At 37.7% G+C, this 27,914-nt stretch overlaps 1 protein-coding gene across 1 annotated transcript; it reads left to right on the forward strand.

Annotated features, from left to right (window-relative positions):
* The first annotated feature begins 2,612 nt into the window (after window positions 1–2,612).
* LOC149254845 (uncharacterized) lies at window positions 2,613–5,682 on the forward strand. The gene is made up of 4 exons (XM_089460237.1): window positions 2,613–4,227; window positions 4,529–4,621; window positions 5,021–5,088; window positions 5,182–5,682. The coding sequence occupies exons 1-4, from the start codon at window positions 3,607–3,609 to the stop codon at window positions 5,294–5,296; spliced, it is 897 nt and encodes a 298-aa protein (XP_089316363.1). The 5' UTR covers window positions 2,613–3,606; the 3' UTR covers window positions 5,297–5,682.
* The last annotated feature ends 22,232 nt before the right edge of the window (window positions 5,683–27,914 follow it).

Genomic DNA, 27,914 nt, shown 5'->3' on the forward strand with positions numbered 1-27,914 from the left:
AATAACATAGTTCTATCAACTCCTCATCTTATTGAAAGGAACTACACTATTCAATGTCCAGTTCATTCATCAAGGAACTTTTATCCATGCCTCTTGATTTGTCCTTAAAGAGATCTTAGCATCATGTTATACTTCTTAAAGTAAAGAAAAGGAAAATGATTAGTTTGTAACTTTGTTCCTTGAGTAACAAGGAGCTTTCATAATGATTTGCTTATTGAAGAAATTACGTGATGAACAAAGAACATTTTAGTGTATCACTTGCTATCCTAATTGAGCTTTCCTAGTGAAAGAACTTTCATAATGATATGCTTATTGAAGAAATTGGGTGACAAACAAAGAACATTTTAATGTATCACTTGCTACCTTAATTGAGCTTTCCCAATGAAAAGTCTGACACCCACAATCTATCTAGGGCATATTGCACAATGTAACAATTGGCTTATAATGTTCATATTACATATTGATGCCCACACATACTATTAAGGAAAGAACTATTGTATAACCCATGCATAAATCACCTATAGTTTATAGTGTTAGTATATGATTAATTATATTTACAAGAAACATATGGTACTTAATACTAAGATTGACATGCCCACACATACTATTAAGGAAAGAACTATTGTATAGCCCACGCATAAATCACCTATAGTGTATAGTGTTAGTATATGACTAATTATATTTACAAGAAACATATGGTACTTAATACCAAGATTGACATGAAAATAACAATACATACTATAATTTAGTATAATGAGTTGAACCTCGTGTGTTTTTTCTTTATTCAAAAGTGGAAAAACCTATCATAATTTGATTTTCAACCTATAGTAACACAACCAATATTCAGTGTTATCCTTGAATGTGAGATGACTCATCATTGTTGTTCAAGTAAAACCATACTCCTTAAAATAACTTATTGGTGATTTTCAAGTAAAACCATACCCCTTAAAATAACTTATTGGTGGTTTGTAAGGAGTTGGTGTTCCACTCCTTCCAAAGGCCTATATGTCTTAACTTATTTTCTTTATATATAAGGAAAATAAACTTTTAAACAATTAGAAGCGGCTTTAAAACATATTTTGAGGTTAAAAAGTAGTTACAACATAATTATATGTACAAAAAAGTCAATACCATGCAGTGTCATTGTGAGAAATAAGACTGTATTTTTAAATAGCATTTAACCTTAATTCCAAACTAAAATAAAGTAATATTTTCATTTGTTTAATATTATTAAATGAAAATAGTCATCTTGATAGGAGAGACTCATTCTACAACCAGTATGAGGGGGGATGTGTAAGTTTGTCGGTCGATTATAATTAAAAAAATGAGTATGATGTAAAGTAATTAGAAGTAAAAAAAATGTGTGAATCAAATGTTTAAATTTTATACTTTTCAAAAATATTTCAACCAGAGATATAAATAAACCATTTGAAGGTCTATGTTAACTAATTTATGTCAATATCAAATTCATATATCTATATATAGAAAGAAAAAAGGTTTTTATTGTTACATTTTTTATTTGGTATCGTATATATTTTATTTAGCATTCAAATATACAATTTAAACAATGAAAAATAACATATTGAATTTTACACTCTAAAAAAGTTTACAAGTGAAATGATTTGATCTTTCTGAAATGCAATAAATAACAGTTGAATTGAGGCTTATGTGATTCATAACAATAATAATATAACATTAATTATTATTAGTTTAATTAACATCTAATTCTTTTCGATTAATAACTTTGGTTAACTAATTAATAATAATTTACCTTATAATATATAATTATTAAATCCTTACACACCAATCTATTAGTATTTTACTAATTAATTTATATTAAGGAGGTACCCTAGCCATTAATAATAAGAATAATTAAAATTATTCTATTATTAATAATACAATTTTATCACATTCCCCGGATATTTTACTCATATTGATTAGAATTTTCATTTATTTATTTATTTGTTTTTAAATAAAAATTATTAAATAAGATACTTTTTAACATAATGATATTATTAAATAAGATACTTTTTAACATAATGATATTATTTTAGTTAAATATAGTCGTTTCTGGGTTTGGGTCAATTATAGTCATTGGCCCGTTTCAGTCTAATATAGCCGTTTTTTAGTCAATCCTAGCCATTGGTAAGTATGATCTCCCTATTTAATATCTAATATAGCCGTTTTTTAGTCAATCTTAGCCATTGGTAAGTATGATCTCCCTATTTAAGATATAGCCATGATCTGATACTTCAACTTGTCTTGACGATGAACCACACTTGTCAATTCGAAATGTATCGACAAATGTACTATTTGTTGGTTCGAAAAAGGTTGGTTAAAGAGGTCGACAAATGTACTATCATGTGATTTTCGCCGAAATATTTTTTCTCATAACTTGATAACCTTAAATTGAAAACATAAATGTAAATTAAAAATTAGTTTTCGAGAGAAAAAAGAAAAAGTGATTTTGAGCTATGTCACGTGTTTCTCAACGAACTTTCTGGAGCTACCCGGCCAGACAGAGTAAGAAAATTATAATTCTTTTGGCTCTTAGTCTACTTGACAATAGTTTAATACAAATTAATAATCCATGACAAACAGTACTAAAGAAAATTTATCCAATAATTCAATTCAATCGGCATCTTGCGAATTGCGATCCAACTTCTAATTCACGAGAGGCCAGAAAAGAAAACATCAGAACCCAGCAGAAAGGATAGGTGAGTTAAAATACTAATTGAAATAAGCAGAAGGATCAATATTACCAGAGAAAAGCGAAGGCAGTACCAGGTCAGTCACGGGAAGAATAAAATTCATCAGATTTATGAGTGAAACTGTGAAGAGAATTTGAATGATGGTGGATGCCCATCAGGTCAGAGCTACACAATCCCATTTAGTGATTCGGACACCCACAATTCGATAACTCTCCGGCTTAGATCATCGCACAAGATTCTGCTCGTGGGTTATCTTCTTTGGGGAATTTTGATTCGTGTGAAATTTGCCCAATAGCTTGCAAGTCGAATTTGAAATCATAATTACCCTGATTTGCAGCCATTGTTAGAAAGGTTTCAGCATCACCCACTTCAAGTACCTGTTCCTATTTGGTGGGGTTTGCATCAGACCATGTCTTGGCTTTCTTAGAAGACCTTCTACAATTTCTTGTGAATACCCTTCTGTCAAACAAGTCTGGTATCCAATAGTGTTAATTTTTTATTTCGTATTTTGTGGTTTCAATCCTTTCGGATTTTGCTATCTCTAAACCATGATTTTATTTACTTAGAGGAAATCAAAACAGAAAAGGCCGAGGAGAATAATTTTGCCTCTCTGCTAATCCTCCTCAAATTTTGACTATACATAGTCAGTGTGATCTAGGTGGTTTGCAATCCTCCATTACAAAATATTCCATCGCATTTGCTTGACATTTCACTTATAATCATCCTCCTGAGGTAGGGCACTCTCTGTATCAGCTTTAAACAGAAGTGGTGGACCCAATACCTTACCCTAAACAGGAAGGGCGCTAACCAAAAAGGAGGAGTGTGAATGATGAAAACCCATTAATTCGCCTCTGCCTGCCTGCCTTTAAGTGAAGGAAGGCCCTACTCCTAAATCATGACAGGCTGCTTTAGTTTCACAGCTTCACTTAATCGATGTTATCGTATGTACTTTGCATGTGCTGGAATGAAATCAAAGTTAGTGGAATTTGGTGATGGTACAACAATGCATTGTTGGGTTCCTAAAAATCCCAGCAACAAACCTGCTTTGATTTTTATTCATGGCCTAGGAGCTAATGCAATGTGGCAATGGAGCTTCCAGATTCAACCATTTCGTGGTCACTTTAATCTGTATATACCGGATCTCATCTTCTTTGGAAAATCATTTACGACAAGGCCGGAGAGAACAGAGTTATTTCAAGCTCAATGTGTGATGAAACTGATGGAAAAGTTAGGAGTCACCAAGTTCCATGTTGTGGGATTGAGTTACGGTGGTTTTGTAGCATACCAATTAGCGCATCTGTACCCGGATGCAGCTCAGAAGGTTGTTATCGTTGCTGCTGGAGTTTGTGTGGAAGAGAAAGATATAAGGGAAGGGCTTTTCAAGGTATCTGACTTAGCAACGGCCATAAACATTTTACTGCCGCAGACTGCTGCTAATCTAAAGGAACTGATGGAGTTTGCATTTTTCAGGGCTCCTAAAATGGTCCCTTCTTGTCTACTTCAGGATTTCATAGTTGTAAGTTTAGTGATTTCTTCTCTCCTTCCTTGCTGAAAATGGAGATACCATCTGCATCTGATTTATTTTCAATCTATTTCTAACACTTGATATGTTTTTGCACAGTTCTAATTAGTTTATCAGATTTAAGACTTTTGCTGGGCAGTGTCCATGTTTAAGGAATCTTTCAGAAATATTGCAACCATTTTTATTTTAGATATTCCTAACCAGACTAACGTGGTCAATTAGGTGAAAATAAAAATGGATGTGGCATATCCCAAAGATTCCTTAAACAATGTCTAATTAGTTTTTAATGTTATAGAATATGGTTGAAGATAGGAGACTGGAGAGAATAGAGTTGATCAACCATTTAATTGCTGGCAGAAAAGCTTCTGATCTTCCTGTTATACATCAGGTAAAGAACAAGATAGAATAAGAAGTTCCTTCTGTTAAATTTTCTTTTGTGGCATCAACTAGTGAATAAATTCTACATTCCTTCAATAAAAGAAACTTGATACTCACAACTCTTCTTTCCATATGGAAGATTATATGTTGAAAAGCTGTGATTCCATTCATACATCAGCAATTATTGATAAGTATTACTTATATGATCCCTTCGGTTCGCACAGTTAGATAGTTTTGTAACTTTCAATCTTAAGATAGAAGATCCCTCATCGAAATTGAACCTTGCCACTGGTGAAAGTCTCCTCCCTCTCCACCAATGGATCCACAACCTCTTTGGGCAAAGAGCTAAATGCTTTATATCTACATCTGTCTATCACATACATAATGTATACTTCTGCTTTCCATGCAGGAAACACTGATAATATGGGGGGAGCAAGATCAGATCTTCCCACTTGAGTTGGCAAATAGGTTGAAGAGGTTTGCAAAATTTGTCTGTTGCATGGCTTAATATTGTAATTTATTTTAAATCTTTGTTTGTTGCATCTTATTAACCCTGTTTGAGTTTGGCAGGCATCTTGGTGATAGAGCAGAGCTTGTGTTGTTTAAGGATGCAGGACATGCTGTGCACTTTGAAAAGTCAAGCGAATTTAACAATCGGCTAAAAAAGTTTCTTCTGGGCTCTTGACAAGCTTAGTGTCGATTTAAGGATTTCTAAATATTGTTCACTTTGCCAACACGTATTCCCTTGTCTTGACATTTTCTAACCAACAAAGAACACAGATGTTAACCTGAAATTGCTCTTTGTCAAAGAGATTTTGTGGCAATTTCTAGAGCAACATGTAAGAATTCCATTGCCAACATTGATGCAGAGCATGTTTTTGTTTTAGATTGAGAAAATTGCTTGTGCTCCTGCAGTTGATCAACACAATGATTAGTTGGTTTTGGCAATTCCATGAACATTAGGGTATCTTCATCAGGTCCTATGTGAACGAATGGTTTGAAATCTTAGGAGACCTGTATACCTTTATTTTGAGCTGCCAAAATATACTACCAGTAGTATCTTTATTATAATACTATCTTCACTAGTTGTCTTTACCAGTATTTGGTTTTGTTTTTGTTCATAGTACTGTAACTTCGTTTTCCTGTAGACATTCCTTGTTTCACAATTACAATACAATTGTTATGTTGCTTTGCAGGCTTAGATAACTGTTTGGCAGAATTTTATTCTTTGGATTGAGAGAAAATGTTTGCTAAAATGTGCATAACTAGCAAAGCGAAAAATTCTTAGCCTCACATATTGAATCTAACCATTCTCGTTAACCCCAAACTTTAAATTTAATAATTTTCATGTTTGAAAAGTTCTTCAATCTTGGAAGTTATTAACAATTGTAACTCGTTACTTACACTTGGTTTTAGGTCAAATATATATGATTTCTGTAACTTCTTGATTGGGATGTGTGATTTAATTTCATAGTGAACACAATGAATAACAAGGCATGACAAACCTACATACACATAATGTACACCAATTATGCATGGTTCAAAACAGCTTCCAAGAATATTATTATGACTAGTTAGAAAACTCATACATTACAAGTCCAAGGGGTTACCTCAACAACTTGTCACCAATGTTGGTAGGTAATTGGTTAGTTTCATGTGAGCAAGTGTTGGAAGGTCCCTAGCACCTAACCCCCACTAATATTGTAATTGTAACTAATTATGTTATTGATCCTTGTATGGGCATGTAAATGTGATAGGAAAAATATCCAAAATAATTGTAATTATAACTTAATACCAGCTGATGAAGAGGTGAAGCCTTGATACGTACAACAAGAAGTCATGAGAGGAGGGAAGCCAACAAAGAGGGTTTATCGAATTAATCCTTGCCATGAATTATTGCCTATGCCAAAGGATCATGAGAAGTTGAGATTGTCAAACGTTCCTCGAGAAAATATTTGGTGGGAAGGTGTGGAAGTGACTTCCTTATTTATGGAAGTAGTGGGAAGGTATGGAACTGTCTTATACAAGATATGATCAGCATACTACTAGAACACTTTTGGAGTCTAACTATAAGCTTTTGACTTGACCCCAGTGGACAACACCTAACAGGAAAATCTACCAAAGAAGAAATTTGAGGCAAGGGAGGAGAAAAGATAGAGAAGTGTGTATAGGAAGAACTTGTGCATAGGAAAGAGAATGAAGGATTGAAGGAAGAAGCACTAGGTATGCTTGAAGTGGGAGTAATTGAGAGGAGAGAGGCGGAGGAAGGATATCAACACTTGTGAGGGTGCAAGACCAACATAGAAAGCATACAGACAAGCAAGAGGGCTAATGAGTTTGAGTTGATGAAGGTGGATGGCCTTCATGACTTCACCTTTTGTTGCTAAGCAAGATCTTCCCTCGTGACTTCTTGGTCTAGCTCGGGGGTTGCTAGTTGCAAGAAATATTGTAGGGAAGTTAAGCCTTTGGTGGGGTGGAACATGGTTCACCCTTCATCACTTGCAAACAGTCTTCTATTGTAATCAGATAGTGCCCTTGGGGACTTCAAACCTGTAATGCATGTAATATGGATTGAAATGGAAATCATGTTGATAATCTTAGTTTCACTAGGAGTGTGTCCGCTAAATGGATATCACAGCACAAGCAATCTCTCTCTCTCGATATATATATATATATATATATATATCGCTTAAATATGGTTTTAAAGGCCCTGGAATCCTTGTAATGTTCATTTTCTAACTTGTGTATTTTCATGTGCTCTTATGATAGGACAAATAGATCTATAGTCCTAATTACTATTAAAAGTTCGTAATTGTTACAGGCTTTAATCAAGTAAGAGATATGGTAGAGGAGATAGGGAAGTTAACGTTTCATCCACTTGTAGAACCAAAATGGTTGGTTTGTTGGTTTTAAAAGACTCTCAAGGAGTAATAAACAAGAGTATGGTCTATTTTAGCCAAGCCAAAGAAGCTTTGAGCATGCTATTGATAGTAGAAGGTCCTTTAGTGATGTGAAATTAGATGCAAGAGTCGAAGGTTAATTGTAGAGTGAAGACTTAGAAGGAGTCTTCTTAGAACACCTAAATCAAAGTATTATAGAGATTCATAGAAGAGTTGTTGAACTAGTAGAAAGTTGTTAAAGGGCCTAAAGAGCTTGAAATGAGCTTATAGGACCTTTGTGTTGGTGTTGGCTTTTATTAGGCCAATTGATGGATTGAGCAACCATGTTGCGCCCCTTCTTGATTATTCTTTATAAAAAAGGTACCCCTGTTTGGGAAAAGAAGGCTTGAAAGCCTCAAATGGGGAAAATGACAATGGCCTATTTTGACTCCTAGAGAAAAGGCCTAACCAATGGCTAAAGAGTGAAGGACCTTGGGTTTGCCTTCACAAGTTGGTACAAACTTTTGTATCATGAAAATTCTTCTATGCAAATCCTTGCCCTATCAGATTCAATTTTAGACCTTTAGGATAGGTTTGGAACCTCTATTAGAATTTCTGGAAATTCAAGCCCTTGGAATTTTGGGATCTGACCTCCTCCGTGGATTTTGAGATTATATGGCAGAAGTTTGGAAATTTGGGGATGGGAATCCTTAGCCCTAGGCCCTTGGGTCACATGGCCATTAGGAGTTATGATCGAGAGCTAATAGGAAGAAGGGGCTATCAAGCTATTGGGCCCCGATTATTAGGCACTTAGCCAAAATACCCATGTAGAACCCATAATATTGATATTACCGATAAGACTATTGACATATGGGAATCGTCCCATCATTTGGTCATGTATCGAGTTGTCGACATCAAGATACCAGAGTGTCGGGCTAGCCAAAGACAAATATCAGGAGTTTGGACTGATAGAACCCTTAAAATATCTTGTATCGATAGACCTGACAATTGTTTGTCAACTAACCCTATCGTTGTCCATAGTCGTGTATGTCAAGCCATTACATACTCAATATCAGGTGGATGGGAGTTAGGATTTGGGATAAGTGGGGGTGGTGATCGGGCTTTCTTCCCTCGTACTGAAAGAGGTCGATCCTCATGTTAACTATTGGGAAAATTCCCCTTCACATACCTAGAATTTGCCAAGCGATTGGAGGTTAGGTATGGGGAAGTTTGCAGGCATATTTTAGGCCTACCCCCACAATGGTTTCAAGCACAATACGGGCCTCGCATGGTTGGCATGGCATTAATGTAGAGTGACATGGCCTGTCCATGTGGTAGGAGAGTATCATGGCAATGTAGCATGGGGCATGGCCCTTGATGATGGGGCATACTAATGTGGCATGACATGGCATCCACATGGTCTAATGATATGGCAAGATAGTGTAGATTTAAGGATGTTGTGGTGCCAAGGCGATAATCACAGTGGAATTGACAAGGCTATCGATTGTTGGGATCTTGGGAGATTAAAGAGCTACTACCAGTGTGAAGCCTTGATAGTCACAAAACCTGTTAGGGCATTAATTGTCAGGAATTGGAGAAGAAATGGAGTTATCAACCTCAAGGTGTCGAGAGGCAAGTGGTCAAGCATTAGGATTTCAGGAGGATTAGGATGTCCATATTGGTCTTACCCCCTAATACTGACATAACCCAAAATCTTGTCATCTACCAGAGATGTATTTCTCATCAACTATTGTAGATTATCAGGAGACTAAGAGTCAATTAGTAGGATATTGGGGGTAAGTATTATAGGCTCGAGGTGACAACTGGCATTAACATGGAAAACCAATATGCTTTGATAGAGGACATGGTCCAGTGCAATCTTGATATGTGGATGTGAGTTGTTACATTGTATCGTACAAATGATGATGTGGCACATGGAGTCAATAGACATTTAAGTGGGAAAAACTTTGTGCCCTAAACTCAGTTTGAAGTGAAATTTATATCGTTGGAAGGCTCTCGACAACCAAAGAAAATTGAAACATCAATATCAGTTCTTGAGGTGGTTGCATAAAGAGGAAATTTTGCTAACCATGTCTTCATAATCTAATCATGGAGGTCGGTTCTGGACACTCTGCAACACTAATTAGGTATTAGGGGGGTTGGGCACCTTCTATATGGTACCAGAGCTAAAGGTTCAACACTAGGACTAATTGCGATCAAGAAAGATAGAAACTATCATAGTTGTCGTCTAGACCCTAGGCCTGGAGGGCCAAAGATACACCATAGAGATGAACCCATCAGGGCAGAGTTCAACACTAGACTTGGATGGGTCAAAAAGAGAGACTACAAAAATAGAATTTTGGATCAAAGGTAAATCATAAGGTAGAGGTTCCAAAAATAAGAAGTACAATAGTAAGATTGTACAACATGGGAAGAAGGACCATTGGCTACAACAAAATGACTGTAGAGACCAACGGTTGCTAGTAAAGGAAGTCACATGCTTGTGACGTGTGTTGCAGGTCTTTGTTAAAGAGATAGAGGCAAAACTATTGAATATGCAACAAATGAACAAATCTAGTTGGAATGTTGATGGTCAAAGTTGTGAGGGACACAATTACGGTGTTGACTACACCTTCTTGTAGAACTCAATGAAATTGATAATTGTAGAAGCATATGGCCAAGGGAAGCAAACATCATTATGAGGGGGAATCTCTCAACTTATTTCTTTCTATTTTGAGACTTTATTAAATTTTCAAAAGTTGTTATACATTGATAAATAAAGTGCTTAAGCATGATGATAATGGATATGATAAGATGGCAAGGGATTGAGTAGTTGAATTACACATGCACTAATAGGCATGAGGATGGTGAAATTTTAAATGCATATAGATATGTCGTGGTGAATGTAAATAATGATTGAGCATGCATGCAATATGGATTCATATTAGTCTATTTTCACAAGAAAATTGTAATGGCTAACCATGGTTAATGATGACCCCACAACTAGGAATAGGTTCATTGTATGGCTAGAGAAGCTAATGAGAATGTTGCATAGAGTCTTGTGGAGACAAGGCTATGGATAAAAAGGTATTGATCAAGAAATTGACAATGGAAGTGAAAGGACCCATCCTAAGATACCAGCGAATCAAGTATCATCAAATGACTCTGAACATCCATAGAAGTATGATTTTGGTATGTTCCCCTCTTAAAAATAGAATAATAGTAATGATATTAATACATGAATGGAAAGTAAATCAAGAGCTAACACTGACTATGCTCTAGGTGACATTAATGGTCACCTGACTATTCCATGACACTTGGAATAAATGAATTCTTGATGTTTTCTATCATAGGAAAGAGGAAAACATGTTATGACTATGATACATGCCACTGAATTGTTGTAAGTTCTCACAGGCAAGTTATTACTACATTAAGATGCACATGAATGATGAGAAAAGTATATGTAGTGCATAAGCATGCTAATGTGGATGATGAATGCATGGTTTAATGCATATTGTGAATGCATGGTTATGCATACTTACATGAAATGGTAAGTAAACAATTGAAATGATAGAGTAGGTATTAACTCATGAAACTAAGATTATCTCAAGGGTTGTTGGACATTGCAGCCGAGGAGAGTTGCATGCTGATGTGGTCATAAGAAAATGGTCTACAGGAAGGATTTGAATGAGGAAACTCAACTGCAAAGGATGAATGTAGCAACTAAGTATTATGATATTGTTAGATTAGATTTGAACCATTGATTTAAATTTGATTGCATCTATTGGATACTAATATTGTTTCTTAAGTGGTTGGTGTTATGTAGAATGAAGGGTTGATTCCAGGAGGAATGGCAAGCCTGGTTGACAGTGATTTCTCAAGGGAATGTGTGAATTCCAAGTTATGATAAGGAACTAAATAGGGAGAACCCTTGACTTTCTTCCTTACTAATGTTTTGTTGAGAAGGAAAAGTATTGGAATGTAGAAAATTATAAAGGCCTAAACGTGCTTGAATAATTGATACCTTAGATTTGAATCATTGATTTAATTATGATTGCATATATTGGATACTAATTTGGTTTGTGAAGTGGTTGTGTTACATAGAATGAAGGGTTGAATCTAGGAGGAATGGAAACCGCGGTTGATGGTAAATGCTTAAGGAAATGGGGCAGATTTGTTGTGAATTCCAAGCTATGCAAAGGAATTATAAAGGGAGAAACCTTGAATTTCTTCCCTACTGATGTGTTTTTTATAAGGAAAAGTATTGGAATGTAGAAAATTATAAAGGCCTAAAAATGCTTGAATAATTGATGCCAAAAAGATAATGGTATTGGTATAGCCAAAATTGAAATAAGTTGTATGCACATGAATGCAAGGGAGAGGGACCCATGGGTCGTTACAAGAAGTAAATTAGGTTTTTAAGCATGTTGAAAATTGCGTGAAATATTTATTACAGTTTACTGCATGTGTTTAATATGTTGGAATTCTAGATAAATTTGGAAAATTTGCCTTGTTTAATTGAATGTAAATCTACATCAAAAGGAAATTCAAGTAATTAGAAATCAACCAAAGAAAGTTTGATTGGGTTGATATAAATAGTTAGTCCATTGAGTCCCTAAGTCGTGTAAAATATTTGGAAAAGGGAGTTTCCCTTCAAATGATTTTTGTGTTGATTTTTATGCCTTCCTTTAAATTGAAAAACATTGAATTACAAAATTCCTTGAGCTTGAGCATGTTGACTTATTGATTTTATATGAATGTATGATGAAAATATTAAAAATCAATATTCATACATGTAAATAGCTTAAACTGGTTGTTGAATAGAAGTGTTAAAGCACATGTTTGAGACTAATTTGACTAACAACTAATGTGTGCATGATATTATGCATAAGGAAAAAATGCAGACTATTCTAAGGAATTGATAATAAAAATGATCATTCAACATTTGAACTGGTATTTGAGGCAAGGAAGTACCTTTAGCCATTGATATAGTCCTAAGGAAATTAACAGGGGATGCATGACTGGAGAAGAACTAAATGGATACCCTTGAGAAAATCATCAGCTAAGTACACATGGTAATGGCATGCATGTAAATATGCAAAACCAACTAGGCTATAACAAATAGTACGTTGAAGGAATTTGGTGAGAATCCATCATGATGAGTTTACATTTCTTTCAAAATAATTTTAGTTGAATGCATGTATTGCACGAATGCCCAAGAAGGGTATGGTTAAGGACGGAAGATGCTAACACATCAGACTTGGTAAGAATCCTAGAAATTTAATACACACATAAGGCTGTGAGTGTGACTTTGACTTTGAAAAGGGAATGGATGAGAACCCGTTAAGTCACAGTAGCTTGGGTGGAATTATGATTTTCTGAAATAATTTCAGTTGAATGCATATATTGCATGAATGCCCAAGAAGGCTATGGTTAAGGTAGAAGGTTGTTAGCACACGAGATTTGATAAGAATCCTAGAAATCTAATCCACGCATGAGGATAGTGATTTTGAAAAGGGAACTGGAAAGAAGTTCTGAAATATTGATTTGATTAAGGCGCATAAGGTGATGAGAGAAGGAGAACTGTCGAGGAATTTCTAGATTAGTGAAGGGCTCCCTTTTGTTATAAGTAGGGCATTTGTAGCTATATTTTGTTGTGTTAATAGACCCTAACTCGACTCTCGAAGTGCGGAATATGAATCATGTATGTGAAGGAGAGAGTGAAAATGAAATTCTTGACCTTAACAAATTTTATTTGTTGACATGAAAAGTATAACTTCCATAGACTTTTTGAAATGGTTGCAAGATGATATTGAATGAAATATGTCGTGTAATGATGTTTCCTTTTAATTTTCTTGGTATACTACTAAATATGATTTAATGATTGACTATGGGATGGTTTTGAAATAAATTTTGTGGTTGTTATAAATTATCTATATTGGAAGGATTTTATTCCTAAAAAGTTAACATGTTGCGGTTGAATCAGAATGTAAATTGTAGGTAGAGTGCCTTGGGTATGGCATGGGATCTAATCCCACAATGAAAGTTGAAATATCATCACTTGCAAATGGCTAAACACTATGAGAACAATTTTGTGTTTGCGAGACTTTGGAAAGTTTCATGTTCGTATGAAGAAAGTTTGGAAAGTAGAATTTCTAAGTGAAATCTTTGTGAGTATATCTCATGTAAATTGAATGTTGTGATACATGTGAAAGGATGAAATCATCCAAGAAAGATAGAAGAAAAAAGGTTAAAAAGAAAAGAGAGCCTAGGAACAATGCCACTGAAGCAACATCCGAACGTAGGACAAATAAACCATTTTAGGAGAAAGTTGGTGTGATGTCACAACTATAAGATTGATAGTTCCTTCATTATTCCTATGATGGAGAACCTCGATCAAGTAGATCGCCCAAGGAAGGGTATTTCCTGGACACCAAAACGATGAGAAACTTCCACGGAAAGGAGACTTATCACACACACACACTAGATTGAATGTATGAAGGGGTGCATCTAATACAAGCAATGAGTGGAACTTGTTACCTGTGGAAGCCCATGAAGCGAAGGGCCATTATACTGATAAGTATTAATTTGAAATTTCATTTGTTGAAATGCATGTTGGATTGTGAAAATTAGGCTTTCCTATCAAAAATATTTAATTAATGTATATGGAAATGGTCATAACATATGTGTTCTATTGGTCGCAACATATTCTCAAGGAGTCTTAAACAAGAGTTTAGTCTACTTTAGATAGGTCAAAAAAACCTCTTAGCATGTTGTGGAGAGTAAAAGATACTTTACTAGAGTGGACTTAGATGCAAGAGTCAAAGTTTGATTTCAAAGTGGATACTCAAAAGAATGAGTCTTCTTAGAATATTTGAAGCAAAGTATTTTAGATATTTACAAACGAATTATTGAATTGGTGGAATGTTGTTAAAATACCTAAAGGACTCAAAGTAAGTTTGTGAGGCCTTAAGTTCTTGTGTTGGCCTTTATTAGGCTATTTTAGGAATTGAATAGCCATGTTGTGCCCCCATTTGACTATTATTCATAAAAAAAAAAAAAAAGTAACCCTTGTTTAGGATGAGAAGGCTTGAAGGCCTCAGATGAGGCAAACTAGGAAAATGGCCTTCTTTTGACTCTTGGGAGGAAAGGCCTAGCAACTGGCTAAAGAGTGAAGGACCTTGGGATTTCCTTCATAGGCTAGTAGATACTTTTGTATCATCGTAAGCCTTCTGGAAAGATCCTTTCCTTGTCAGATTCAATTTTAAACCTTTAAAACAAGTTTGGAAACTTTATTCGAATTTCTAGATGTTCGAGGATGGACCCTTGAAATTTTATGGATTGACCCCCCTCTATGTATTTTGACATCATATGGCAATAAGTTGGGAATCCAAGGATGGGAGCCCTTAGCCCCAATCCCCAACTCATATGGCCATCGAGAATGTTAAAATTGGCAACTAGGGCCAAACTCCATGTGGGTCATCTTATATATGGCAGCTGATTTTTTTATTGGATCCCTCTCATCGAAAGGTGTAGGATTGATCTAAAGATCATCCGATTCCGATAAGTATTTATGGAGATATGAATTTATTTTGATTATGGAATTATTATCAATCCGACTAGCAACTTGAGTAGGCTCAAAAGCCCAATAGACGTGTCTATTCATCATCCACGTTTTAGTATAAATTGGTGAGGACTTGAAGTCATTTCAGACATGTATTCTTGAGGTGATCTCTTCTCCACGTCTTGGGTTTTTGGAGAAGGAGAGAGCAAAGGAATACGCTGGCCTAGCAGGAGCCCTAATTGCAAAATGATGCCCTAATCCAACACAGGTCAAGAATATATTTATCCGCTAGCAAATGATGAATCTCTATACACTGATACATGGGAAACCCTATACACTAACGTTGTTCATGGTTATATATATATATATATATATATATACACGTTGGTCATGAAGTTGTTCATGGTTATATATATATATACGCTGGTCATGAAGTTGTTCATGGTTATATATAGATACACTGGTCATGAAGACTCATACCCAGTCAAGGGTGCCACAGTCATCAAGTCGTAGTGATGAAGAGGTAAGCCGTAATACGACGCAGTCATGGTAATACGTTGTTCATGGTTATACACAAGCAAGGGTTACGTAGGGCATAAAGATTAATACGTAGGTCATGAAGATCTATCCGCCACCTAGCCGCAGTAAGGGTAGGAACTTATATGCTGTAATGGAACCTCTGTACATACACACAGCATGAAGACACTATCCACATAAAGACAGTCAACGTGATGCCATCCGAAATCATTACACGCTGTTCATGATCAGGATTCAACACAGTCAATGAAGATTCCTTCAACACAGCAATAGCTACATATACGCAGGAAATAATATACGCAGCAACTATACGCACATCAAGTGCATGAAGCTGAGCTGCAGTAAAGGGTAACGAAGCTGCAGCCACAGTGATGCCCTAGCTGCAGTAGCTGCAGACACCTAGCCACTGAGAGCCAAGATATATCCACAAAGATAGAAGAGCCGCAGTCAAGGTATGTGGATCTGTGATTAAAGGAAATATCTACGGATGAATAAATCCTAGAATATCTATGAACAACATCTCGTCTACCTGCAAGTGTTTTCATCAGCCAGATGAAGCTGAAGGAAATAACTTGATGTCTCTCGATGGGTATCATGAACTCAATAGTCCCTATACATATATGATGAAAAGAAGCCCAGAACCCTCACTATATCAGAATAAGGTTCCACTGTTGCAATCACAGTTTAGACACACATGGAGATCAAACTTTCAGGTAGCTCTCATAGATATGAGAAAGAAGCAATAGTGAGGATCTCAATGATGATGTAATAGCTTCAATGGTGCAACTGTGAGGATGACCTTAGTAGCAACAGAAAGGAGGATTGATATCTTGGTCTTGGAGAGGCCCAGCATGTATGGTACAGATCATGGACATAAAGGGCAGCATGATGATGAATAAGATCATGGACATAAAGTGCAGCATGATGACGAATAAGATCATGGACATAAAGTGTAGCATCATGATGAATAAGATCAAGGATATGGGCAGCATGATGATAATCATGATTAATGCAACATGGTGCAGTATGTAGTGGTGCAACAAGTGGACCAGACGCAACACGATGATAAGAGAAGGAGTCACCTTGGAGAATCAGTTGAGGAAACATGTCTTCAACTAATCTCATATAGATATAGAAAGTCAAAGTGTTGACTTCTATTGTAAATGTACTATCTCTCTCTCTCTTTCTCTGCTAAACTTTGAAGAACATAAAAGAAGAATTGATCAAGGGTTTCCCCACATTATGGGTTTGTCCCTGGCTAGTGCCACATCTTGTGTCCTCTTGTCTTGGCTTGTCTTCTGCGATTTTTATTTATGTTCTATCTACAGTTTACTTTAATGCTGATGTGATTCCTAACTATTAAAATTTAAATAAACTGCTCTAGCATAGAACATACCTAAAGTTAACATGGTATCAGAGTTGAGGTGAAGACAATGCCCAAGCAAGAGTGAAAGAGAATCACCAAAGACAGTTGGGACAAGATAAAAGGATCAATGGGTTCCTCATCCCTCTTCAAATTCACCCTGTGTGAAGTCGAAGTAGAGAATATTATCAGAATGGCGCAGCGAAAGTTTCTGATGACCTACTTAATATCACTTCATTTGGAAGTTCAGATCTAAGGGTGGAAGGAAAGGCAGATGCCTTGGTTGCAATAAGTTCGGCCATCATGCGAAGGAGTGTCCGAAGGACAGGGACACATCTCTTGATGTAGATAATAATCATTCCAAGGACATCTTCAATGATCAGAGGAATGATAAGTAATGCAGGTCTTCAAGGAAATGGTCAACTCTTCAAAGAAAGCAAGGAACCCCAGAATCTCTTTTATGTAACTGATCGCAAGAAGAACCTAGTGTCCATCTCGGAAATGGATCAAAGGTTTTAGGGTGGCACTCACCAATGGAAAGGTACTTGTTTAAAAATAGATTTTTCAAAGATGTTTTAGAGTTTAGGGTTGTATCAAGTCCACTGGGGACCATGTCCATTAACTCAGCACCAGAGGTTTGTGAGTCAAATGGTGACTGGGATGCCTGAATTCAAAAAGAGCATGAAGGTACATGTCTGAGATGTACCAAAGGAAAATCTTACAAGGGGACCATTCCCCTCATGTAGCAGGACCACAGGTTTGGAACAATCAGTGGAGTTTGAGATTCATGAACGGGAATCTCATGTATACAAATGGAAGAAAGCCCTCTATGGCTTGAAGCAAAACACCCCAAGTGTAGTATGAGAGGATTGATAGTTTTTTGATGAAGTTGAGATTCACTAGGAGTGAAACCAATCCAAACCATTATCCGAAGGTTGTGGATGATAGACCTCTCATACGGGCACCTTATGCGGATGAACTATTTCTGACAGGTGCAAACCCTCTCATTTTCAGAAGTAAGAGGGTGTTGGATTCCGGACATATGTTTTGCAGTTAGCATGGTGAGCTCATATTTGGTTGAGCCTCACTTGATTAGTGCCAAGAATCTTCTGAGTTATCTTCGGGGCACAATCTCTCATGGATTGAGATACACTGCCGGAAATATGAAAAACTGCATGATTATTCGAATGTTGTCTAGGCAGGCAGTGTGGAGGATCACTAGAGCACTTTTCAGTGCTGGTTCTCTTTGGATTCTACTTCGATATCATGGATGAGCAGGAAGCAGAAGTTGGTTTTTATAAGTACCACCAAGACTAGATACATAACTACGAGTATGACCTCGTATGAAGTTGCCTGGTTGTGGAAGCTCTTCAGTAAGTACACATGATGAATACCATTGTGATTCTCTGTGACAACCAGAGGTGGGATTCAATTATTGTGGAATCCTGTATTCAATGATTGCTCCAGTAGATAGACATCGGATACTACCTTATTTGGGATATGGTAAGTCGATGAGCAAGGAGGCTCCATCGCATTGAGATTATGTACAGGTCGCTACACTTTGTCAGAGCCCCGGGGAAAGATCAAATCTATGATTTTCCCGAACGACTTGAAGTCGTTGAGAGACCCTTGTAAAAGGGTCCTACATGTTGCATGCATTGAGCTCTAGGGGCTTGCGGTTCTTACTGGAGCAACATATGACCACAGGGTGACTCACCCTCCCCTGGTGGTGCACAATGGAACAAGATGATTCACTCTCTTATGGGGCAGGATGATTCACTCTCCTGTGGACTGGATGATTCGCTCTCCTATGAAACAAGATGACTTGCTTTCTTATGGGACAGGATGATTGGCTCTCCTGTGTAGCAGGATGATTAGTTCTCCTGTGAGGTCTGGATGATGTGTTGTCCACGACGATTATGTAGCAGGATGATTAACTCTCCTGTGAGGTCTGGATGATGTGTTCTCCATGGCGATTGTGTAGAAGGATGATTAGTTCTCCTATGAGGACAGGATTGATTAAGTTCTCCTGTCGAGGCATCCTACCCATGTAGTCTGGGACTCATGGGAAGTACCTCTCATCTGATCAATGAGTAGGGAAATGAGGATAGGGACCATAGTAGTACCGATGGACGCATCGTTGTATCTACCGTACTCCCTATGCTAGGATGACCTTCATTGATCTGGGATCAATGATACTAGTCTAGGACCAGTTGTAGGAGTTGTACCCACTATGACGCTGACTTCGGGTCAGTTGAGACTGGTCTAGGACCAATGGTGCATACTCTAAGACTGACTTCGGGCCAGTGGAGGATTGGTCTGGGACCAGTGAGAGTGGTATATGTTACGACGTTGACTTCGGGTTGGTTGAGACTGTTCTGGGACCAGTGATACATTCTCTGAGACTAATGATACTGGTCTAGGACTAGTAGTAGGAGTGGTACCCACTATGACACTTACTTTGGGTCGGTTGAGACTGGTCTGGGACCAGTGGTATGCACTCTTAGACTGACTTTGGGTCAGTGGAGAATGGTATGAGACATTCTCGATCAATTATTCTTCTTCATAGTTCAGCAGAGCAGAGCAGTGCAGGGCACTGATGGTAGAGACAGTACAGTCGTACATATGGATCAGCGGATGGAGTTCTCTCTAGTTGAGAGGGAGTGCTAAAATTGGCAACTAGGGCCAAACTCCATGTGAGTCATCTTATTTATGGCAACTAATATTTTTATTAGATCCTTCTCATCGAGAGGTGTAGGATTGATCGAAAGATCATCCGATTCCGATAAGTATTTATGGAGATATGAATTTATTTTGATTATGGAATTATTATCAAGCTGACCAGCAACTTGAGTAGGCTCAAAAGCCCAATAGACGTGTCTATTCATCATCCACGTTTCAGTTTAAATTGGTGAGGACTTGAAGTCATTTCATACATGTATCCTTGAGGTGATCTCCTCTCCACGACTTGGGTTTTTGGAGAAGGAGAGAGAAAAATAATACGCTGGCCTAGCAGGAGCCCTAGCTGCAAAATGATGCCCTAATCCAATGCAGGTCAAGAAGATATTTATCTGCTAGAAAATGATGAATCTCTATATGTTGATACATGGGAAACCCTGTACACTATATGCTATTCATGGTTATATATATATATATATATACGTTGGTCATGAAGACTCATACGCAGTCAAGGGTGCCACAGTCATCAAGCTGCAGCGATGAAGAGGTAAGCCATAGTACAATGCAGTCATGGTAATACACTATTCATGGTTATACATAGTCAAGGGTTACACAGAGCATAAAGATTAATACGCAGGTCATGAAGATCTATCTGCCACCTAGCCACAGTAAGGGTAGGAACTTATATGCTATAACGGAACCTCTGTACATACGCACAGCATGAAGACACTATCCACATAAAGATAGTCAACGTGATGCCATCCGAAATCATTACACGTTGTTCATGAATACAGACAGTCAACGTGATGCCATCCAGAATCATTACACGCTATTCATGATCAGGATCCAATGCAATCAATGAAGAGTCCTTCAACACAACAATAGCTACATATACACAGGCAACCATATACGCAACAACTATACATACATCAAGTGCATGAAGCTGAGCCACAGTAAAGGGTTACGAAGCTGCAGCCGCAGTGATGCCCTAGCTGCAGTGGTCGCAAACACCTAGCCACTGAGAGCCAAGATATATCCACAGGGATAGAAGAGTCGTAGTCAAGGTATGTGGACCTGTGATTAAAGGAAATATCTATAGATGAATAAATCTCGGAATATCTATGAATACCATCTCATCTACATGCAAGTGTTTTCATCAACCGAATGAAGCTGAAGGAAATAACTTGATGTCTCTCAATGGGTATCATGATCTCAATATTCCCTATACATATATGATGAAAAGAAGCCCAAAACCCTCACTTTATCAAAATAAGGTTCCATTGTTGCAATCACAGTTTAGACACACATGGAGATAAAACTTTCAAGTATCTCTCATAGATATGAGAAAGAAGCAATAGTGAGGATCTCAATGTTGATGTAATAGCTTCAGTGGTGCAGAAGTGAGGATGACCTCAGCAACAACAGAAAGGAGGATTGATATCTTGGTCTTGGAGAGGCCCAGCGTGTATGGTATAGATCATGGACATAAAGGGTAGCATGATGATGAATAAGATCATGGACATAAAGTGAAGCATGATGATGAATAAGATCATGGACATAAAGTGCAGCGTGATGATGAATAAGATCAAGGACATGGGCAGCATGACGATAATCATGATTAGTTCAGCATGGTGTTGTATGCAGTGGTGCAGTAAGTGGACCAGATGCAACACGATGATAGGTGGAGTCACCTTGGAGAATCAGTTGAAGCAACATGTCTTCAATTGATCTCATATAGATATAGAAAGTCAAAGTGTTGACTTCTGTTGTAAATGTACTATCTCTCTCTCTCTCTTTCTCTGTTGAACTTTGAAGAACATAAAAGAAGAATTGATCAAGGGTTTCCCCACATTGTGGGGTTTGTCCCTGGCTAGCGCCACATCTTGTGTCCTTTTGTCTTGGCTTTCTTCTGTGATTTATATTTATGTTCTATCTACAGTTTACTTTAATGCTGATGTGATTACTAACTGTGAAAATTTAAATAAACTGCTCTAGCATAGAACATACCTAAAGTTAACAGGGAGCCATGATCAAGGGCGAACAAGAATAAACATTAGACTAATCTTGAGGTCTAAAATGGGTCTCACAACAAAAATGTACAACCAAAATCAATTTCATAAGAACTAATAGGATTCAAGATGATGATGTCAACCATGGGGGATGATTCACCATTTTTGGATTAAAAAAGTAAAAAATAAAAAAATTAGTTTTTCAACTCATATTTTCAACTTATCTCCCTATGGTTTTACTCAAATTTTGAGAGGGAGCACTCATTGGATGCATAATTTAATTCCTCATACAAGGGGTATCTATGTTGTATGTTTTTGATGGACTTTTCTACACGAAAAAATAAAATACATGAAAAATGTGATTGTAATCACAATTTTTCATGTATTTCTCATTTTTTGTTTAGAAAGGTCCATTGGAAGTTTGCAACATGGGTACTCCTTGGATGAAGAACTAAATTCTGCATCCAATGAGTACTCTCGCTCAAAATTTAAATAAAACCATAGGGAGATAAGTTGAAAATACGAGTTGAAAAAATAGTTTTTTTTTTTTTTTCCCTCTAAAAACTGATGATGTAATATAATATTATTTTATTATTTCTGCTATTATTTTATAATATTCCTTAGGAGGCCCATTTTAGACCTCAAAATTTCTCTAATGCAGATATTGGGCTATCAAGCCTAGGGAATTGGGCTATCACTAAAATATCCACACAAAACCCCCAACATTGACATTCTTAACAAGTTTGTTGATAAACTAGAATCTACCTATTATTTGTTGTTATATCAGGTCACCGACATCAAGATACTAGACTGTCAAGCTAGCCAAATATAAATATGGAGAGTAAGACCCTTGAAATATCTCAATACTGATGGACTCAACATCCATCCATTAGCTAACACTATGGTTGATGTTGGCTATCGTTTATGTTGGGTCATCGTAGATGGAGTATTAGGCCGATGAGAGTTAAGAGTTGGGAGAAGTGGGGTTGTTGATCGAGATTTCTTCCCTGGTGTTGATGGAAGTCGATCCCTATGTTAACAATTAGGAAAATTCCCTATCAAGTACTTGGAAGTTGTCAAGCTGTTGGAGGTCGGGTATTGGGAGGTTTGAAGGAAGCTTTTGAGCCTACCTCACCCATGTTATTGGGCCCAATATTGGCCTAGTGTAGTTGACGTGGCACTAACATAAAGTGATGTAGCCTGTCCATGTGGTAAGAAAGTATCATGGTGACGTAGCATGGGGCACGACCCTTAACAATAAGGCACGTTGAAGTGGTATGACGTCGCTTCCATGTGGTTGGATAATATGTCAAGATGGCATAGACTTAAGGATGTGGTGGTGTCGATATGCGAACTAGGGCGCAGCCTGGCAAGAGGAATAGTGAAGAGCGAGAAACAACCAGAGTAAACAGGAACAGTCAGGGGGCTCCATGAAGGGTGGCAGAGGAGGGGGCTCCACTCCCTCCTACAAGGACACCGTGGCCAGCAGAGGCAAGAAGCCTCTAGAAAATGTCAGAGAAACAGGGGAGACAGGAAAAAAAAGCACGGAAGAGGGAACTGAAGAACCCACAGAAAAGGGTCAATATAGCACAAACGACTTAGAGGTAGAAGACAAAAAACAGAAACTAAATACAAGAAAAGGAAGGGACCCTGCAAACCCAAAATAGACACAACTCCCAGAGTTATTTTAAATAATCCAGAGCTGTAGGCGCACAGGGAGCACATGGGGACATATGCCATCATTTGCAAGTTCATGAGACTATGGCCCACTGAAAAAGCTTTACAGTCGTGGATTAAATACCATTGGAAACCTAAAGGGAGCATAGATCTCCATCTCGGGTCGAAGGGTTTCTTTACGGTGGTGTTCACGAATATTGAAGACAAGGACAGAATATTTGAAGGAGGGCCTTACTTCTATGCTGCTACGGGGCTCTACATGCGACCTTGGATGATGAACTTTGTCCCAGAGAAGGAAACTTTTACTTCAGTGCCATTCTGGGTAAGGCTCTAGTCTCTACCTCTGGACTATTAGCAAAATGAATCATTAGCAGCCATAGGCAATAAATTAGGTCGCTATGTTAAAGCCTCTGAAGCCACCAGAAGGGGAAAATACACTTCCTTTGCTAGAATATGTGTAGACATGGATCTATCAGGAGCTCTAATGGAGGAGAAAATCTTGGAAGTTTTTGATGAAGAATGGGTGCAAACAGTAGACTATGAGCACATCCCATTTAGATGTCGCAAATACCATGAACATGGACATCTTTTCATAGACTGTCCGCTCAACAAAGAAATAAACAAAAGAGGAATCAACACAATGAAAGAATCAAATAGCTTCCAGAAATTGGTTAACCGAGGCAAAGGAAGGAAAAGAGGACCAAAAAATCAACAGAGCGAAGGTCAGTAGTTCAAACCAAATAGTTTTCAGGTGCTTCAGGAAGAGGAAAAATAACTATAGAAGATCAAACAATGGAAGGGATTTCGGTAGAAAAGGAGAAGGATAGAAACCTGGAACAAACACAAAATAAAGAGTACCAAAAAGAAGCCACTATGAGCGATGTTGAACAAGAAATGGATCAGGAAATGACCCAGACTGATACGGACCCTAAGGACCATGAACTACTAGAAATTCTTGATAAGGAAAACCTAGACCTAGAAGGATTCTTGAGGCAGGGTACAACAGGGGGAGTGGATTTGCTAACTCAAGAAGATCTCAGCAGAATACAACAGTTGTATCTATGGAAAACGCAAGCTGGGAAGTCAGAAAGAGGTAACAACATAGATAAGCAGGACAACCGAGGGGTGAAAACGATGAAAGTTACGCCGGGACTAGCTACTCGAAACCCAGGAAAGAAAAGAGGGAGGAAAAGGTAGAATGAACTCTTGATGGAGTGTGGAAAGCTGATGATTGATTTAGGGAAGATGAAAGAACTAGCCAGTTACTCCTTTACAAATCTTTTATAATGAAGTTGACATCTTGGAATATTAGAGGTCTAGGGAGTAAGAGAAAGCAGAGAATGCTTAGTAACAGAATGAAACAAGAAATGCCGGATATAACGGTCATCCAAGAAACGAAATGTTCCATTCAAAAAGTAAGACAAATCCACAGTAAATGGCTCAGCAACTATGAGTTCCTAGAAGTAAAAGCAGAAAATACAGCAGGGGGCATACTCACTCTATGGAATCCCCACAAAATTGCCATACTGGAAGCTGAGGCTTCCAGAAATTACTTATCAGTGGTTATTCAACCGATAGGAGAAAGGGACACCTTTCTGGTCACAAATGCTTATGGTCCTCAGAGAATAGATGGCAAACTTAAGTTTCTGGATACCCTGGTGGAACTCAGGAACAGACATGCAGACATACCCTGGATCATGGGGGGGGGGATTTCAACATGATTAAATCCATTTCAGAGAAAAAAGGAGGAACAAGATCTCTAAGCAAAGACTCCTTGGCTTTCCAAACCTTTTCTGATAACATAAATATGGTTGATACTAATTGGAATACTAGCCTATTTACTTGGAATAACAGGAGGGGAGGAGAGGCCCTTGTTGCCTCAAAGATAGACAGATTCTTCATCTCTGAGAATCTTATGCTGAATGGTAAAGAGGTAACGGCGCGAGTTCTTCCCTTTGGAGGCTCAGACCATTGACCAATTCAATTGGAAATCAAGGGTATAGGCACTCCTAGAAACAAACCTTTCAGATTTGAAAATATCTAGCTATCACACCCAGATTTCATAAGCAAAATTGAGAAATGGTGGATAGAGGACTTGCAGATTCAGGGGACCAGTATGTATCTTCTTCACAAAAGACTAAAGCACATCAAATTCTGGCTTAAGGAATCGAACAAGAAGGATTTCGGTAATATTTTTGAAGAAAAAAGAGTAGTTGAAAATAAAATGTTGGTTCTCAACCAAGCTTTAATCAAGGAAGGCTTTGATAAAGACATCAACAAGGAAGCGGATAAACATTATCAAGAATGGGAAAATCTATGTAAGCAAGAGGAAATATTTTGGAGACAAAAGTCTAGAGTTCAATGGCTAAAAGAAGGAGAGTGCAATACTAAGTTTTTCCATAGAACCACCATGGCCAATAGAGCTCACAACAACATCTCTTCGATCAAGAATGAAGTAGGAGAACTGCAGATCTCCCATAAAGCTATAGAAGCTATGTTAGTCCATCACTTTCAAGGTATAACTCAGGAGAAAAATTCAGATAGAGAGAAATCCATCAGGGAAATAACTACTAATGTACCGAAACTAGTATCCAGAAAAGACAACTTCAACCTTAATAGACGAGTGATGGAAGTGGAGCTAAGTGATGTCCTCAAAGACATGCAGAATGGCAAAGCTCCGGGCTCGGATGGTTTCAATGTGGACTTTTTCAAAGCTTGCTGGAATACTATTAAGCGAGACATTTTGAAGGTTGTGGAGGATTCCAAAACTAACAAAACCATTCTGAAGGCCCTCAATACTTCCCTCATCGCCCTGATCCCCAAACAAGAAATTGCTCAGACACCGGATAAATACAGACCCATAGCCCTATGCAACGTAATCTATAAGATTATATCCAAGGTTGTGGCTAACAGACTCAAACCATTGCTTCCGGTCCTGGTTTCAGAAGAGCAATCAGGTTATGTGGAAGGCAGACAAATTCTGGATAACATCATACAAGCGCAAGAAGTGGTGCACTCTTTAACTAGCAAGAAGCAGGCGGGTATGATCATGCAATTAGATAAGCTTATGACAAGGTAAATTGGGTCTACCTTAAGAAAATGCTGATTTCTTTTGGATTTGATCACAGTTGGGTCAGATGGGTAATGGCACTGGTGACCTCCTCCAGTTTTTCTATATTGGTCAACGGCTCTCCCTCAGAGATTTTCAGTCCCTCAAGAGGCCTCAGACAGGGTGACCCACTCTCCCCTTTTCTTTTTATCATCATGATGGAAGGACTGGGGAGAGCTATAAAGCAGGCGAAATCAGCAGGAAAGATCAAAGCTATGCAGCTTATTGACAATGGGTAGGCCCTGACTCACCAACAATTTGTAGATGATACCATGCTACAGGGAATCCCCACAGTCCAAGAAGCTTCAAACTACAAAAAAAATTTGAATCTTTTTGCCTCAGCTTCAGGTATGGAAGTTAATCTCTCCAAATCTAAAATCTTCTTCTTCAATACCAATATTGCTATTCAGAAAAATATCTCCAGAATTCTTGGCTTTCAAAGGGATTTCCTTCCTTCAAAATATTTAGGAGTCCCTCTAACTACAAAACCTATGCTCAAAAGTATATGGGAACCTTTGATCAACAAGTTGCAGGACAAAGTCAGTAAATGGACCATTAGATCTTTAAACCTTGCTAGAAGGTTAGTTCTTACAAAAGCAGTGCTTCAAGCAATCCCTATTTTCATGTTATCAACCCTCCTAGCTCCAAAAGGGGTCCTTCAGCAATTTAGAAATATTCAAAGAAACTTCCTATGGGTAAAGGAGGAGACTAAGAGGAAATGGGCCTTAGTGTCTTGGGATAAAATATGTAAGCCCAAGAACCATGGAGGACTTGGATTAGATGATAAGGAGATTCTCAGTAAGGCTTTAGGGGCCAAACATTGGTGGCGTTGGGTCTAGCATCTAGAGACTCAATGGGCAAATATCTGGAAAGAAAAATATGCCAGTTCCTAGCAGAACACTGATCTTATAAGAATGACAGGAAATATAAAGGGTTCTTATATTTGGAACAAAGCCTGGGAGAATAGAAGACTAGTACGAGAGAATAGCTTCTGGGAAATTAGAGAAGGAAATCTTGCTCTTTTTTGGGAAGACAAGTGGCAGCAAGAATCAATTCTGGTAAAAGAATACTTTTTGGATCTTAAACAGGAGTCAGATCCCCAAGGTTTAATAAAGGTTAAGGATTTCTGGATACATTCTCATCCTACGGATAAGTGGAGAATCTGGAGAAACATAGAGTGCAGAAATAACAATCTCCTGAAAACTAAAGCAGAGGAGCTCAGGAAAATAGTAGAGAAAAGGAAGATCTTAGTGGCAGAGGGACAAGACCAACTGAGATGGGGAAATAACAAAGAGGGCACCTTTATTCTTAAGGAAGCAAAAAGCATTCTTCTTGAGCTGGATCCCCGGGTTCCAGACAAAATCTGGCAAAATCTTTGGAGGCATCAAGGGTGGATGAAAATCAAACTCTTCATGTGGGTTGTGTATCACAAAAAAATCCTGACTTGGGATAACATTAGGAAGAGAGGTGTTCAGGGGCCTTCTAG

This window comes from Pinus tabuliformis, chromosome 7 (genome assembly GCF_031772625.1).
Source record: "Pinus tabuliformis cultivar Carrire ecotype Pingquan chromosome 7, CPIR1, whole genome shotgun sequence".
NCBI lineage: Eukaryota > Viridiplantae > Streptophyta > Pinopsida > Pinales > Pinaceae > Pinus > Pinus tabuliformis.